Raw genomic sequence first — 12,998 nt, 5'->3', positions numbered from 1 at the left:
TCATAGCAGTCCTGGGGGAGGTTCTGTTTTTACCTGAGACAGCTCAGTCCTTGGGGAGGTGCTGTTTTGGTTCTGAGACAGGGCACGTGGTCAGGGCCACATCTCCTATGGGGGTGCTAGCATAGACCCCAAGTCTGGCCGGCCCCCGCCACACGGTTCACGTCCTGAGATTCTTTCCTCAGTTAGACTGTGCCAACACCTTCTCTGTAGCCCCTGTGGCTCGCAGAGACCTGGACTGTGGGCCGTGCACTCCAGAGGGGTCAGTGTAGGTGGTACTTGCTCCCATGTCCAGCCTCACCCATGTTGTCTCTCTCACCCCCAGGCCATCTCTCGCCTCTGTGAGGACAAGTACAAGGACCTGAGGAGATCCACGCGGAAGCGTTCAGCCAGTGCTGACAACCTGACTCTGCCGAGGTGGTCCCCCGCCATCATCTCCTAACTGGAGGTCCCTACTGGAGGCCACACCCTCCCTCAGTTTCTCCCTTAGTTTGAGAAAAGACAGACTTGGGGTGGGTTTGTTTTTGTTTTTTTCCTTTCCTTTTCTTTTTTAACTCATAGCTCCGTCAGGCTGCCTTGATGACCACCTCCACAAGGCTGTGAGGGAAGCAAACTGAGTGTTCTGGAAACCCTGTGTCACGCCTTTCCCACTGTCAGTAACAGCACTTCCTTCGTGGAGGAAACAGACTCTAATCCTGGAGGAGGAAACAAAGGGAAAGGGAAGTCGTGGCGAGGCAGGGAGAGTGGTTACCTGGCTCAGCCGTTTCTGAAGTCCCCGCCTGGTCAGCAGAGGAGCGCGACGGACACAGCGTAGGTGACAGAGTTGGACGTGCATTAAAGACAGTGCTGCCTTCACCGCCCTTGCGTCAGTATGTTCTGTGAGACTTCTTGCATTCCTTCTTGCTGCTTTTTTGGGATTTGGGGGATTTTTGTTGGTTTGTTTTGATCTTGTTTTGGTTTCAGTCCCACAGAGCAGAGAACATAGTTTGTACCTACCACGGCACAGACCTCCAAATAAATAGTACCGGTTGTTTCTCTCTGCACTGTTTGGCGAGCTGTCTTCTGCGCTTTCTTCCTCACCAGGGGGACATGCTAGTTACGTTTCTGTACACCTTATTTTATGCAGTTTTTCTTCCACAGTGGCAGAATTGACTGTAGTGCTGAACCAAAAGTCTCCCTTTCCCCCTTATTCCTCGCCCCAAGAAAATTCTAGATCACATGGGTGCTTGTGCCTTCCAATTTTCTTGCAGTTTTTTTTTTTTTTCCTCTGACCTGAAGTTACACTTACAAAATCAGTCAGACTTTGTGGGCTGAAGGAAAGCATGTGTGGCAAAAGGTATCCTCTGGTTGAGAATTTCCCCGGAGTTCTGGGTATTTGCCTGAAGTTACTGAGGAGGAGCCATTTCTTTGTACTCCCTGCCGGTTTCATTCCTCTACTTCCAACATCCATTGTTGCAAGCAATATTCTTCTCAACTTTTATATGTTTACTTTAAATCAAAGTTAGTCTATTTGTATAAAATTTTTTAAAAATCTAAAATTAAAAAAACAATGGTGGGTGGGTAGTGGGAAGATCATTCAAGGGAAAAATGTTACTATTTACTGAGGTATTTTTCACAGAATGATTGAATAAAAAAATTCAACTTGCATTTTCATTGTGGGTGCTTAGAGAAGTTCTAGAAAATTCAAACTGTGAAGGTTTATGCTTCATTAATTATGACCATACTTTTTCATTTTTTGACTATCCCTAATTTCTTTACAGGCGAGATAAGAATCTTTTCTATCAAATAAAATAAAAAGGTTAATGATAAGAATATCATATTGTTAATTTGATATTAAGTCTAAGAACCTGAGTCACTTGCGCATATAATGCTTTGTTTTTTGCATATTTTCTTAGGTCACAATGACAGAGGTTTCTAAGTTTTTTCCTTTTTCAAATTTCTGTGAGGCAAATGGCAGCAAATGATGTGTTTCACCTTCCTCCCATGCGAGCTTGGAAAACTTTGGAAGGTTCCATTAAATTCCATCTCAACTACCCTAAAATCACACACCTGATCCCCGGACTTCCCTGCTCTTGCTGAAACATGCTTTGGGAATGGAAGGGACTCAGAAAGTCAGCATCCCCAGAGCCCAAGCCGGAAGGGTCAGTCAGGTTTCAGGGAGACCTGTGTCAGGTAGGAACATAACTATGGGGGCCAGAAATACCATCATGTTCTTTCTGGTCTAAACTTTCCAAAGCAAACAAGCAGAATATCAGAAGTTGATTCTCTCTCCATTGTAATTGTGTTGATGCGTCTGTATGGGTACCAAACTCAGCTTCTCCCTTCAAGAGTTGAATTTAGAACTTTAAATACAAATCTAAAAATGTAGAAAATACTGTTTTATATACCCTAATCTATATAGTTTTAAAAAAGGGATGTATTTTCTTAGCTGAATATGAATATCTCTTAAACACAAATTAGTTCCTCCCATGTAAAAATATCTCATTTTACCAATCCATTTGAGGAAAGAGGTTCTGCTGCCTTTATAGCAGAAATCTTACTTTGACCCCTTTTGTTTGATGAGAGATTTGAAAATCGAATTAATGTAAATATTTCAATGCATCTGCTATTATTTTGTGGAGTTTATTAAACTACTTTAAAAATTGTATAGTCTATTTATTGTATGTATGTACATACAGCCCAATACCTAAAATTTAAAGTGGATTCCATAAAACCTGACTCATTCTTGTTTAGACTTACTGATTATTGTTTTAGCTTTGTGCACTGGACTCTACCTCTGTATAGGAAAATTTTCCATATTCAGTAATTAGTATTGATCTGTATTAATTGGTTATGTTTCTTGCACTAAGGATTTTTAAAACTCTGCTGTAAGTGTAGATTCCCTTTTACTTTGGCAGTACAATTCACTGGCCACATAGGTAGGTAGTTCAGGTTCCTTGTATTTTATTTGCTACATGATGATGAATGGTTATATTTGTTCTCTGATTTGTTCTAAGTTTGCCAAAACAAAACACAAAACCAGTACAGTACTTGTTGATACATCAGAGTGACTGTAATTTGTTTGCAAGGTGATTCAGTGCCCTGAGACTACAGCTGGCTTGTCACCTAGGGACACAGTGTCTTAGTGTAGCTTCTGAATGGCAAGTTTTTGTCACTATGAGGGATGAATGAATAGTATAGATCCCGATGAATTTTTTCGTTTGTTTTACTTCTTTTAAGTAGGAAAAGGGAAAGAAGTCAGGAGTTTAAAATCAAATTGGAGGGCAAGGTGAGAAACCCAGCCGAGATCTGGGCTTGCCCCGGGCCATAACACAGGAGCGGCCCGGGGGCCAGCGCCGTCCTCCCCTCTGGGCCGCCTCTGTACTCTCTCTCTTGTGTTTTGACCTGGGCATCTCCATCTTGGGGTTTCTCTTGGTTCTGGGGATTTTGATCCTCAGCTGCGCTACAAAGCAGAATTTCAGGAGTGAATGATTTTGGCCTTTCCTGCTGCTTTTGGTAACTTCTCACCTGGGGCCATATTTTACAGATTTGAATTTTTAAAAAATAAAATATGATTCCTGGTTATTGTAGGTATTTAATAAGTGTTAAATAAATAAATACATACATAGAACAAATAGTACCTGCCTTCCTGCTTGCTTTCTTTGAGTTACTGAGATAAAATTTAACGGGTTTCATGGACACTGAGCAAAGCAAGTCTTTGCAGGTGCAGTGTTAGGAAGTGGTGTGACCCCTGTGTGTCTTGAGTGCTCACAAAAGTATGAGACCTACTTAGAAACCTCCGGCAATTGAAATGGTTGCATGAATGAGACCTCACAGAGCCCATCATGGTCCCCTATTTTATCTTACATCACTTTATTTCCCTTGACTTCACTGGAGTCAGCATCTTGAGTGGAGCATAGATTATCCTCTGAAAAAGCAACCATACCCAGCTCCTACCCTGTGGAAAAAGAGAAAGAAATAGAAAACACGCTCTTGAACCGAGGTGGGAAAGGCTGTTCACCTGGTGTTTTATGTTGTAATCTCTGTGGACCTCCAGGGAAGTCCTCCAGGCAACTTCATTAAGATACTGGCTTGCTGTCACTGAAAATAGAGCCTTACTGGAGCTGTCGCACCCCGGGAACAGATGGCCCCACAGGTGCCACACAGGCCCCCACCAGGAGCGCTTACAGTCATAAAGTTGGTGATGGAGTTTGGACCTCCAAGTCCCCAGACTTCCTTCCAATTTTTCTGTTGGATTTCCGCTCCCCCACCCCCTGCAAAAATTTGCATATTTGAAGGGCTAAAGATGCTCAGTGTCACTTTTCGTTAGAAGGTGTTTCAGGTGTTCAGTCATCAACACCAAAATGATCTGCCTGGCTAATTTTTATGTTTGCATTTTTTTTTAATTTAATTTTATTTTACATTATATTTTTTGTAAATGTGAAACAAAGTTTATTGAAAAAGGGTTATAGAGTTAAGAGTAAGATGTAGGCTTACTGATCGCCATGGAAAGGGAACAGGTCCCCATTGTCACAACAAGGAAAAAGGCCTAATTTTTCTGTTTTTAGTAGAGACAAGGTCTTGTTCTTGCTAGGGTTGGTCTCAAACTCCTGAGCTCAAGTGGTCCTCCACCTCAGCCTCCCCAGTTTTTAAGCTAGTAGGTGTGAACCACTGCGCCCAGACTGTATGTATTTTGTAGTGAGTACGTTTTAATGAGAGGTTAAATTTCCTCCCTCCCTCCCTTTCTCTCTCTTTTTCTTTCCTTATTTTAAAATGTTTTTGAAGGACAGTGATTTCATTGATTTTAAAAAACTTTACAATAACAATAACTAATGCCCAAAATGGAGCTAAATGACATCAGACAGACTGGAGGTTAAAGGTGGGGCTACGGGAGGGGAGGAACCCCTCAGGAGAGCTGGTAACTGCTGAGGTGGCGCTGGCAGGGGGAGGAGAAGGGACATGCCTACAGGAGCAAGAATTCCCAGAAAGCTGAAGTGGTGAGAGGAGAAAACTCCCACATGACCCGGGGTACCTCGGAGGTGACTACAACCTCAGCAGTCTTTTGCTTTGTGGAGGACAGAGACGGGAGTCCCCACTCAGCTGCACATTCTGGAGACTTAAGTGCTGGAGCTTAAGGGATCCCCAGAGAGTATTACAAGAAGGCGTCACACCCCTGTCCAGAGTAGCCCCGGGACCGCCTGTCATTGGCCCACAGTGGACCCCATGTGTCCTTCAGCCATTCCCAGAAGAGGTCTTCATCTTTCCCTAGCACCAGAAACTGGCTAAGGACCCCCTACCTTGTCACGGCCCCTCTGCTCCAGGTTCTTGCCCAGGACTTCGCCGATCCCAGCTAAACTCCCCACTGGCTTCCCCCCAGGGACCCTGCAGTGAAGTCTCGGTGCTTTGGGAAGGATGTCATCTTGATCGGGTGTAATTGGCTCTTCCAGTTCCCTTAATGGTTCCTCATGCCACCTGGCTGCTCCCGTCAATACCTGACATGATTTCATTCAGCAAATGTTTACTGAGCATGGACAGTGCTGGACACTGTGTCCACCCCGTGTTGGGGGTCGATAGAGCGGGAATCGATGGACAGAGTCTTTGCTTTCCCGGGGGACATCCGAGAGGGGCAGAGGGCCAGTGAACAAGTTAACATATTGGCAGGAACATGCTGAGTGTCTGCAGGAAGGGGAGCGATGGTAATTAGGAGGGCAACTCAGTGGCCATGGCCTGATGAGGAGGGGTCTCCGAATAGCTGGGAGGGGAAGAGATGGAAGGAAGGGACATAGTTGGGGTTGGGGTAGAGCTGCTCACCCGGGGCCTTGCCAAGGAACACTAGTGGAACCTGCCACAGCGTTAAACTGCACGGTGCCGAATGTGGTGGTTCAGGCACCCAGGAAAGGAACAGGGCCTGGAAGGTGCAGCTCCTGCCTCTGTGGCCTCAAGCTCACAGGAGGGAGGAGCTACACCCACACCCCCATCACAGGTCAGACATAGCAAAAGAGCACCCAGCACATTCCCGAAACCATCTTCTTCTTTTTTTTTTTTTTTTTGGTAGAGATAGAGTCTCACTTAATGGCCCTGGGTAGAGTGCCATGGCCTCACACAGCTCACAGCAACCTCCAACTCCTGAGCTTAAGTGATTCTCTTGCCTCAGTCTCCCGAGTAGCTGGGACTACAGGCGCCCACCACAATGCCCGGCTATTTTTTTTGGTTGCAATTCAGCCGGGGCTGGGTTCGAACCCGCCACCCTCGGTATATGGGGCCAGCGCCCTACCGACTGAGCCACAGGCGCCGCCCCCGAAACCATCTTCTTGAACATCCTTTCCTGCAAGCACTTACTTAGTGCCATAGATGGGTATTTTTTGAGTGCCTTGAACCTAAGGTGATTGCTATCAAGAAAATCTAGGAACTGAAAAATGACTAATAAGATTCAGGAAGATGGCGGTTACATGGTCACTATACTGAAATTGATAGCTTTCCAACAATTCACCAGTAAAAGTAATTAGAGAATATAATGGACAAAAGATACTGTTCAAAATCACAACACATTAAACTGGCCCAGCTACTCGGGAGGCTGACACAGGATCATTTGAGCCTAGGAGTTGCAGGCTGTGTAGCGTGAGCCATGATCGCACCTGTGAATAGCCACACCACTGCAGCCTGGGCAACCTAGTGAGACCCTAACGGTAAAACAAATTACAAAATAAACATAACGTATCCAAGATCAAAAACATTTAAGTGCTCGCGGTATGTCCAGTGCGGTTAAAGCCTTAGCGTATGTTAATTTATTTAATCCTCATCACAATTTTCTGAGGCACCTGCTTTTATTATTCCCAGATGAAGACACTTAGGCTTGGAGAGGATAAGAACCTGGTAAGTGATAAAGCCAGTAAGCTTGATTCCAGAACTTACTATTAGTCACTGTGCCTCGTGGTCTCCACTGATTAGGGAAAAAATGTTATCCAGAAATGTGCTACAGTGAGTTGGGTAGTGTTCTTTCAAACTGCATGCCAACCTAAATACACACGCGACCTTATCTGGACATACAGTATTTGCAGATGTCATTAGGTAAAGTGGGCCTAAGTTGGGCCTGGGTGGCCCCTGAATCTGATGGCTGGTGTCCTTGTAAGAAGCAGGATGCCCAGAGACACTGCCATGGGAGGAGGGAGCAGAGACTGCAATGATGTAGCTGCAAGTCAAGGAACTCCAAGAATTGCTGGGCTATCAGATCCCGGGAGAGGCAAGGAAAATTCTAGAGTTTTCCAAGAGTGGCTTGCTCCACTGACACAGGGGTCCTCAAACTGCGGCCTGCCGGCCACATGAGATGGTGTGATTGTATTTGTTCCCGTTTGTTTTTTTACTTCAAAATAAGATATGTGCAGTGTGCATAGGAATTTGTTCATAGTTTTTCTTTTTAAACGATAGTCCGGCCCTCCAACGGTCTGAGGGACAGTGAACTGGCCCCCTGTTTAGAAAGTTTGAGGATGCCTGCAGACTTCCAGCCTCCAAAACAGTGGGAGAACAAGTAGCTGTTGTAAGCCAGCTAATGTGTGGCAGTTAAGACAGGCACATATACAGTACCCAAATAAAATTCAAACTTTTGACAAGTCACCAAAAACCCAAACAACAAACCTTCCTGGAGGAGACACACCATGTTCCTGAGTGGAAAGCCATAATGCTATAAAAATGCCACGTCTCCACTTTTCCTCCACTCTCCCCGTGGCCCCCGTACTTCAAGGTCTGTCGACGTTTAAGGCCCGTGTCTAGGCTGTTACTTCCATCTGGCATGTCTTTGCCCGAGAACTTTACACTGCTCGTTCACATTTAGGCATCTGCTTAAATGCTGTGTCCTCTTAGGGACCTGCTGTGACCCCACCTCATGCACAGAACCACGCTGGCCGCTCTTGTGTTGCCCTTTTAGCCTCGCACAGCTTGTGGCTGCTGTTTTTCTTATTCGCTCATTCATTGTCTTCCTCCTGTCCCGGAGTGCTGGCTCAGGAGGTCTGAGCCTTGTCTAACTCCTTCCCCCTTGTCTCCTGGGACTCCAGAAAGGCCAGGTGCTGGAGGAGGAGAGAGCAGTGGATGGTGTCCTGCAGAGTGCAGAAGCTGAGGACAGCAGGGGCGCATAGCCAGAGTCCTCTTGAGCACAAAGAACAAAACCAGAGGCATCACACAGGAAGACGTACAGGTGGCCAACAGGTCCGTGAGAAAGTGCTCTGCGCTAATCGCCAGGGAAATGCGAAGTAAACCCACAGTGAAGTGTCAGCTGGCACCTTTCAGAGGGCGCCGGGAAAAGGGAATCCCTGTGCACTGTTGGTGGGGTTGTAAATGAGCACAGCCATTATAGGGAACGGTGTGGAGGGTCCTCAGCACACCCAAAAATACATCACCATGGGGTGCAGCAATCCGCCTTTCTGGGTGGAGTTGAAATACCAGGAGATGTCAGCGCCCCCATGCTCATCACAGAATTAGTCATGATACGGACAGAATCCAATCAGGCATCCACCAACAGATGCGATTAAGAAAACCTGTGCATAGACTAAGGAATTTTTTTTCTTTTTCTTTTTTTTAATTTATTTATTTTTATTGTTAAGTCATAGCTGTGTACATTAGTGCAATCAAGGGGTACAATGTGCGGGTTTCATATACAATCTGCCATGAAGGCTACGTTGAACAGTTTGATGAGAATATTTTTTTTCCTTTTAGACAGAGTCACTTTGTTGCCCTCAGTAGAGTGCAGTGACATCCCAGCTTATAGCAACCTCAAACTCTTGGGCCTAAGCTATTGTCTTGCCTCAGCCTCCCAAGTAGCTGGGACTACAGGCGCCCGCCACAATGCCCGGCTATTTTTTGTTGCAGTTGTCAGTATTGTTTAGCTGGCCTGGGCTGGGATTGGAACCCGCCACCCTTGGTGTATGTGGCTGGCGCCGAGCCAATATACTAAGGAATGTAATTCAGCCTTTTTTTTAAAGAAGGAAGGTCTGTCATTTGCAACAACGTGGGTGAACCTGGGGGACATTGTGCTGACTGAAATAAGCCAGGCACAGGAAGACATGATCTCACTTACGTGTGGAATCTTTAAAAAAGTTGAACTCACAGAAGTGAAGAATAGAGCAGTGGTTACCAGAGACTGGGGGAGGGAGGAAGGTGAGCAAAGGGGAAATGGTGGTCACATATTCAGCTAGGGCAGGGAGCTGGGGTTCACAGCTGTAACCCTAGCACTCTGGGAGGCCCAAGCGGGTGAGTTGCCTGAGCTCACGAGTTTGAGACCAGCCTGAGCAAGAGCAAGACCCCGTCTGCAAAAAAAATAGCCGGGCGTTGTGGCAGCTGCCTGTAGTCCCAGCTACTCAGGGGGCTGAGGCAAGAGGATGGCTTAAGCCCAGAGAATTTGAGGTTGCTGTGAGTTATGATGCCATGGCACTCTACTGAGGGCGACAAAAATGGCACTCTACCAAGGGCACCAAAGTGAGACTCTGTCTCAAAAAAAATTTTTTTTTAATTTTAAAAATTAAGGAAAAAACTCTAAAAATTTCAGTTAGGAGAAGAACAATCATAATAATCATGCATTGTGTATATCAAAATGGCTATAAGAATAGATTTCACGTGTTTTACCACACACACACAAATATGTTTTTGAAGTAATGGGATTTGTAAATTAGCTTGATTTAATCATTCCACTTTTTTTTCTTTTTTTTAAGAGATAGAGTCTTATCACCCTTGGTAGAGCGCTGTGGCGGCACAGCTCACAGCAACCTCCAGCTCTTGGGCTTAGGTGATTCTCTTGCCTCAGCCTCCTGAGTAGCTGGGACCACAGAAGCACGCTCCAACACTTGGTTTTATTTGTTATTACAGTTTGGCCAGGGCTGAGTTCAAACCCACCATCCTTGTTATATGGGGCTGGCGCTCTACTCACTGAGCCACAGGCGCTGCCCAATCATTCCAGTTTGTAAAAATGTGTCAGAATATTATGTTGTAGTCATAAATAAATATAATTATTATTTGTCAATTAAAGATCAAAAAGTTGAGCCATGAGCCTCATGTGTGTAGGATCTGGGTGAATCTTGCTGAGGGCCAGCGTGGGGGAGAGATGAGTCTCTGTAGAGATGTCCCCAGCAGTCAGCTAAGGTGGTTTGAATAGTATCATTCAATCTCCCAATACTTGCCTTAAATGATATTTTTTTTCCCCCAGAAATAATACTGACCTCTTATAGTCTGAGACACTTTCAATTCCCCGCAGCAGGCAGGACAGGTGTTACTCCCGCTGCCTTCCAGATGTGACTGAAGTCCAGAAAGGCTCAGTGACTTGGCAAACTTCGCCCAGTCAGCAAGTGACAGGTCTTTCAGTTAATCTGCAGCTGCCCCTCAAACCACAGAGGGAGGCAAACTACACCTGTCACATGAGTCTCCGTGTGTGTCCTTGAGGAAGAGACAGCTGCAATAATTAATTTTAGCTTCAAATAAAAAAAAAACCCTTAGCAAATAATGTACCTATAAGCATGACTGGTGTACAGGGATTCTGTTATTTTTATGGTTGCTAGATATAGAAACCATGCAGCTGGTAGTCTGGCCTGCTGAGGGCACTTTGCAGAAATTTGGGACTTGCTTTTTAAAGACTGCTGCTTGGCCCTCATGCCGTTCCATCAGGTCTCAGTTGAAGAGCTTCATAGAATCTGGAAACTCAGGGCTTCATGCCTGTCCACCACCCACACCCTCCCTGATGCCATGGCCCCTGCTTCAGCAGGTGTGGTCTCATTTTTAAGTTTCAATTACATTTTTTAAAGCTCAAAATCTTCCTATGGGCCAGGAACAGTGGCTCATGCCTGTGATCTCAGCACTTTTGGAAGCCAAGGCAGGAGGACTTAGACACCAGCCTGACCAACATAGTGAGACTCCATCTTGAGAAAAAAATATTTGAAAATTTGCCGGATGTGGCAGCATGCATCTGAAGTCCCAGCTGCTCAGGAGGCTAAGGCAGGAAGATCCCTTGATCCCAGGAGTTGGAGATTGCAGTGAGCTTTAACATCACTATACTCTAGCTGCGACAACAAAGTGAGACGGTCTCCAAAAAAAGAAAGAAAAAGAATCTGCCCAGCCCATGATTTTCTTTTATCTTTCTTTCTTTTTTTTTTTTTTTTTGAGAAGAGTCTCATTTGCCCTGGGTAGAGTACAGGAGTCTCCTGTGCTCACAGCTCACACCAACCTTGGCAAGTCTTGGGCTCAAGCAATCCTCTTGCCTCACCTTCCTAAGTAGCTGGGTCTACAGGTGCCCACCACAACACCTGGCTAATTTTTCCATTTTTAGTAGAGACGAGGTCTCATTCTTGCTCACGCTGGTCTTGAACTCCTGGGCTCAGGCAATCTACCTGCCTTGGCCTCCTGGAGTGCTAGGATTATGGGCATGAGCCACTGCACCTGGCTGCAGTCCATGATTTTCATCAACTGCCTTAGGATGGCTTGATCTTCTTCATTTATGTCTCAGCTTTGAAGTTGTCTTAGCTGGCCTTCAGATCAAGTAGCACCAGTCCCTACATCTCACCCTATCCCTCTCTGTGAGGCCTTCTCGTGGTGTGTCATTATCTAGTGGACCCCCTGCTTATTTATTCAGGGTCTAAACTGTCTGCCTCCCTGTCAGACAGAGTCACTCCCCATCCGTAACCGAAAGCTGACTTCATTGCTTGCTAAGCAGGGGAGAGCTGGTTAGGCACAGTCTCTGAGCGAAGGGGATACCTGATCTCACACAGGGTGTTGGAAAGCCAGGACTTCAGGGATTTCAGTACCTGGAGCACTTAGGGTTGACACTTACCTGTGTGAATATGATCACTCAAGGGTACTTGAGTGACTGCCTGGCCTGGTATTACTCACGTGGAGTTCTTGTTGATCAGTGAGGAATAGATTTTAACCTGGGTCTGACGGTTGTGGCTGTGTTTAAATAACCACCTAGGAAGACAGGAACTTCTCATCAATGTTGCTCCAGAAGATTCCCAGGCTCTACAAAATTGAGGCGCTTCTGCCTTGTTCATTCATTCAATGGGCACAAGGGACTAGGCACTTGGGAGATACCCGTGGAATGCGTGTGTGAATAGAATAACTTCATGGGGGACTGGCCTCAGCTCCTGAGCCGGATGGGCCTGTGAGGTCTGAATGTTGAGGGGCTGAGCGCAGGTGAGACGTGGAGCTGATGTCAGTCTGTTGTTGTCGAGGAGCTGGTGGTCAAAGTTTCCTAAGTAAGAGGACAGATACGTGGACGAAGAGGAGATTCCTTTACCAGGGACAGCTGTGCAGAAGTGGAAACAGCCACTCGTCCTGGCATTAACTGAGGACAGTGTTAGTCAGTGGGTATCGCTGTCTACGTCCAGCAGAGGCGCTTTCATTGGACGAATTCCTCCTGGAAGCCCAGTTAGTACAGGACGGAGACACAGGAGTGGACGGCAGTGGGAGAAGTTGGGGAGAGCTGAGCCCCATTCAGGTGGCGATCCCCATAACAGCAGCGGTCAAACCTTGAGGTTCCAAGAAGCAGCTCTGAGAACCACTATTTAAAGTTATTAATTCCTCCAATTATCCTCTGTGTGCAAATCTGCATTTTTCACTTTCCACTTGAGAGAACGTGGTGAAGAAGGGAAGGTGACTGGAGGGCGGCAGAGGGAGGGTTCCAACTCACGCCATTCTGATTCTTTCTTTTCTTTCTTTTTTTTTTTGTCACCCTCAGTAGAGTGCTGTGGCATCACAGCTCACAGCAACTTCCTGTTGGGCTTGGGGAACTCTCTTGCCTCAACCTCCCGAGTAGCTGGGACTACAGGCTCCCACCAAAGACTGGGAGGCCCACACAGCAAACATGGATTCTCTCATAGCTCCTGAGGCTGAAGTCCAAGATCCAGAGGTCAGCAGGCTTGGTTTCTTCTGCGGCCTGTGTCCTTGCCTGGCAGGTGGCTGCCTTCTCCTCCTCTCTCCCTGACCCCGGCCATCTCCGTGGCATCTTCCTCTGTGCTTTCATCCCTCGGGTCTCTCTCCACGTCCTAATCTCT

General features: G+C 46.2%; 1 protein-coding gene across 3 annotated transcripts in view; it reads left to right on the top strand.

The window, feature by feature from the left end:
• CCNY (cyclin Y) overlaps positions 1-2,642 on the top strand; it is a 231,397-nt gene extending 228,755 nt beyond the window's left edge. For all 3 annotated transcript variants that reach the window (XM_053572252.1, XM_053572254.1, XM_053572253.1), the window contains exon 10: positions 323-2,642. In XM_053572252.1, coding sequence (XP_053428227.1) covers positions 323-439 — 117 coding nt within the window. In that variant the 3' untranslated portion in view covers positions 440-2,642. The remainder of the gene's footprint in view (positions 1-322) is intronic.
• Positions 2,643-12,998: the final 10,356 nt, after the last annotated feature.

This window comes from Nycticebus coucang, chromosome 20, assembly GCF_027406575.1.
Source record: "Nycticebus coucang isolate mNycCou1 chromosome 20, mNycCou1.pri, whole genome shotgun sequence".
In the NCBI taxonomy this organism is placed as follows: Eukaryota; Metazoa; Chordata; class Mammalia; order Primates; family Lorisidae; genus Nycticebus; species Nycticebus coucang.
Note: the sequence above shows the minus strand (reverse complement) of the source record. Positions and strands in the feature narration are given on the sequence as shown.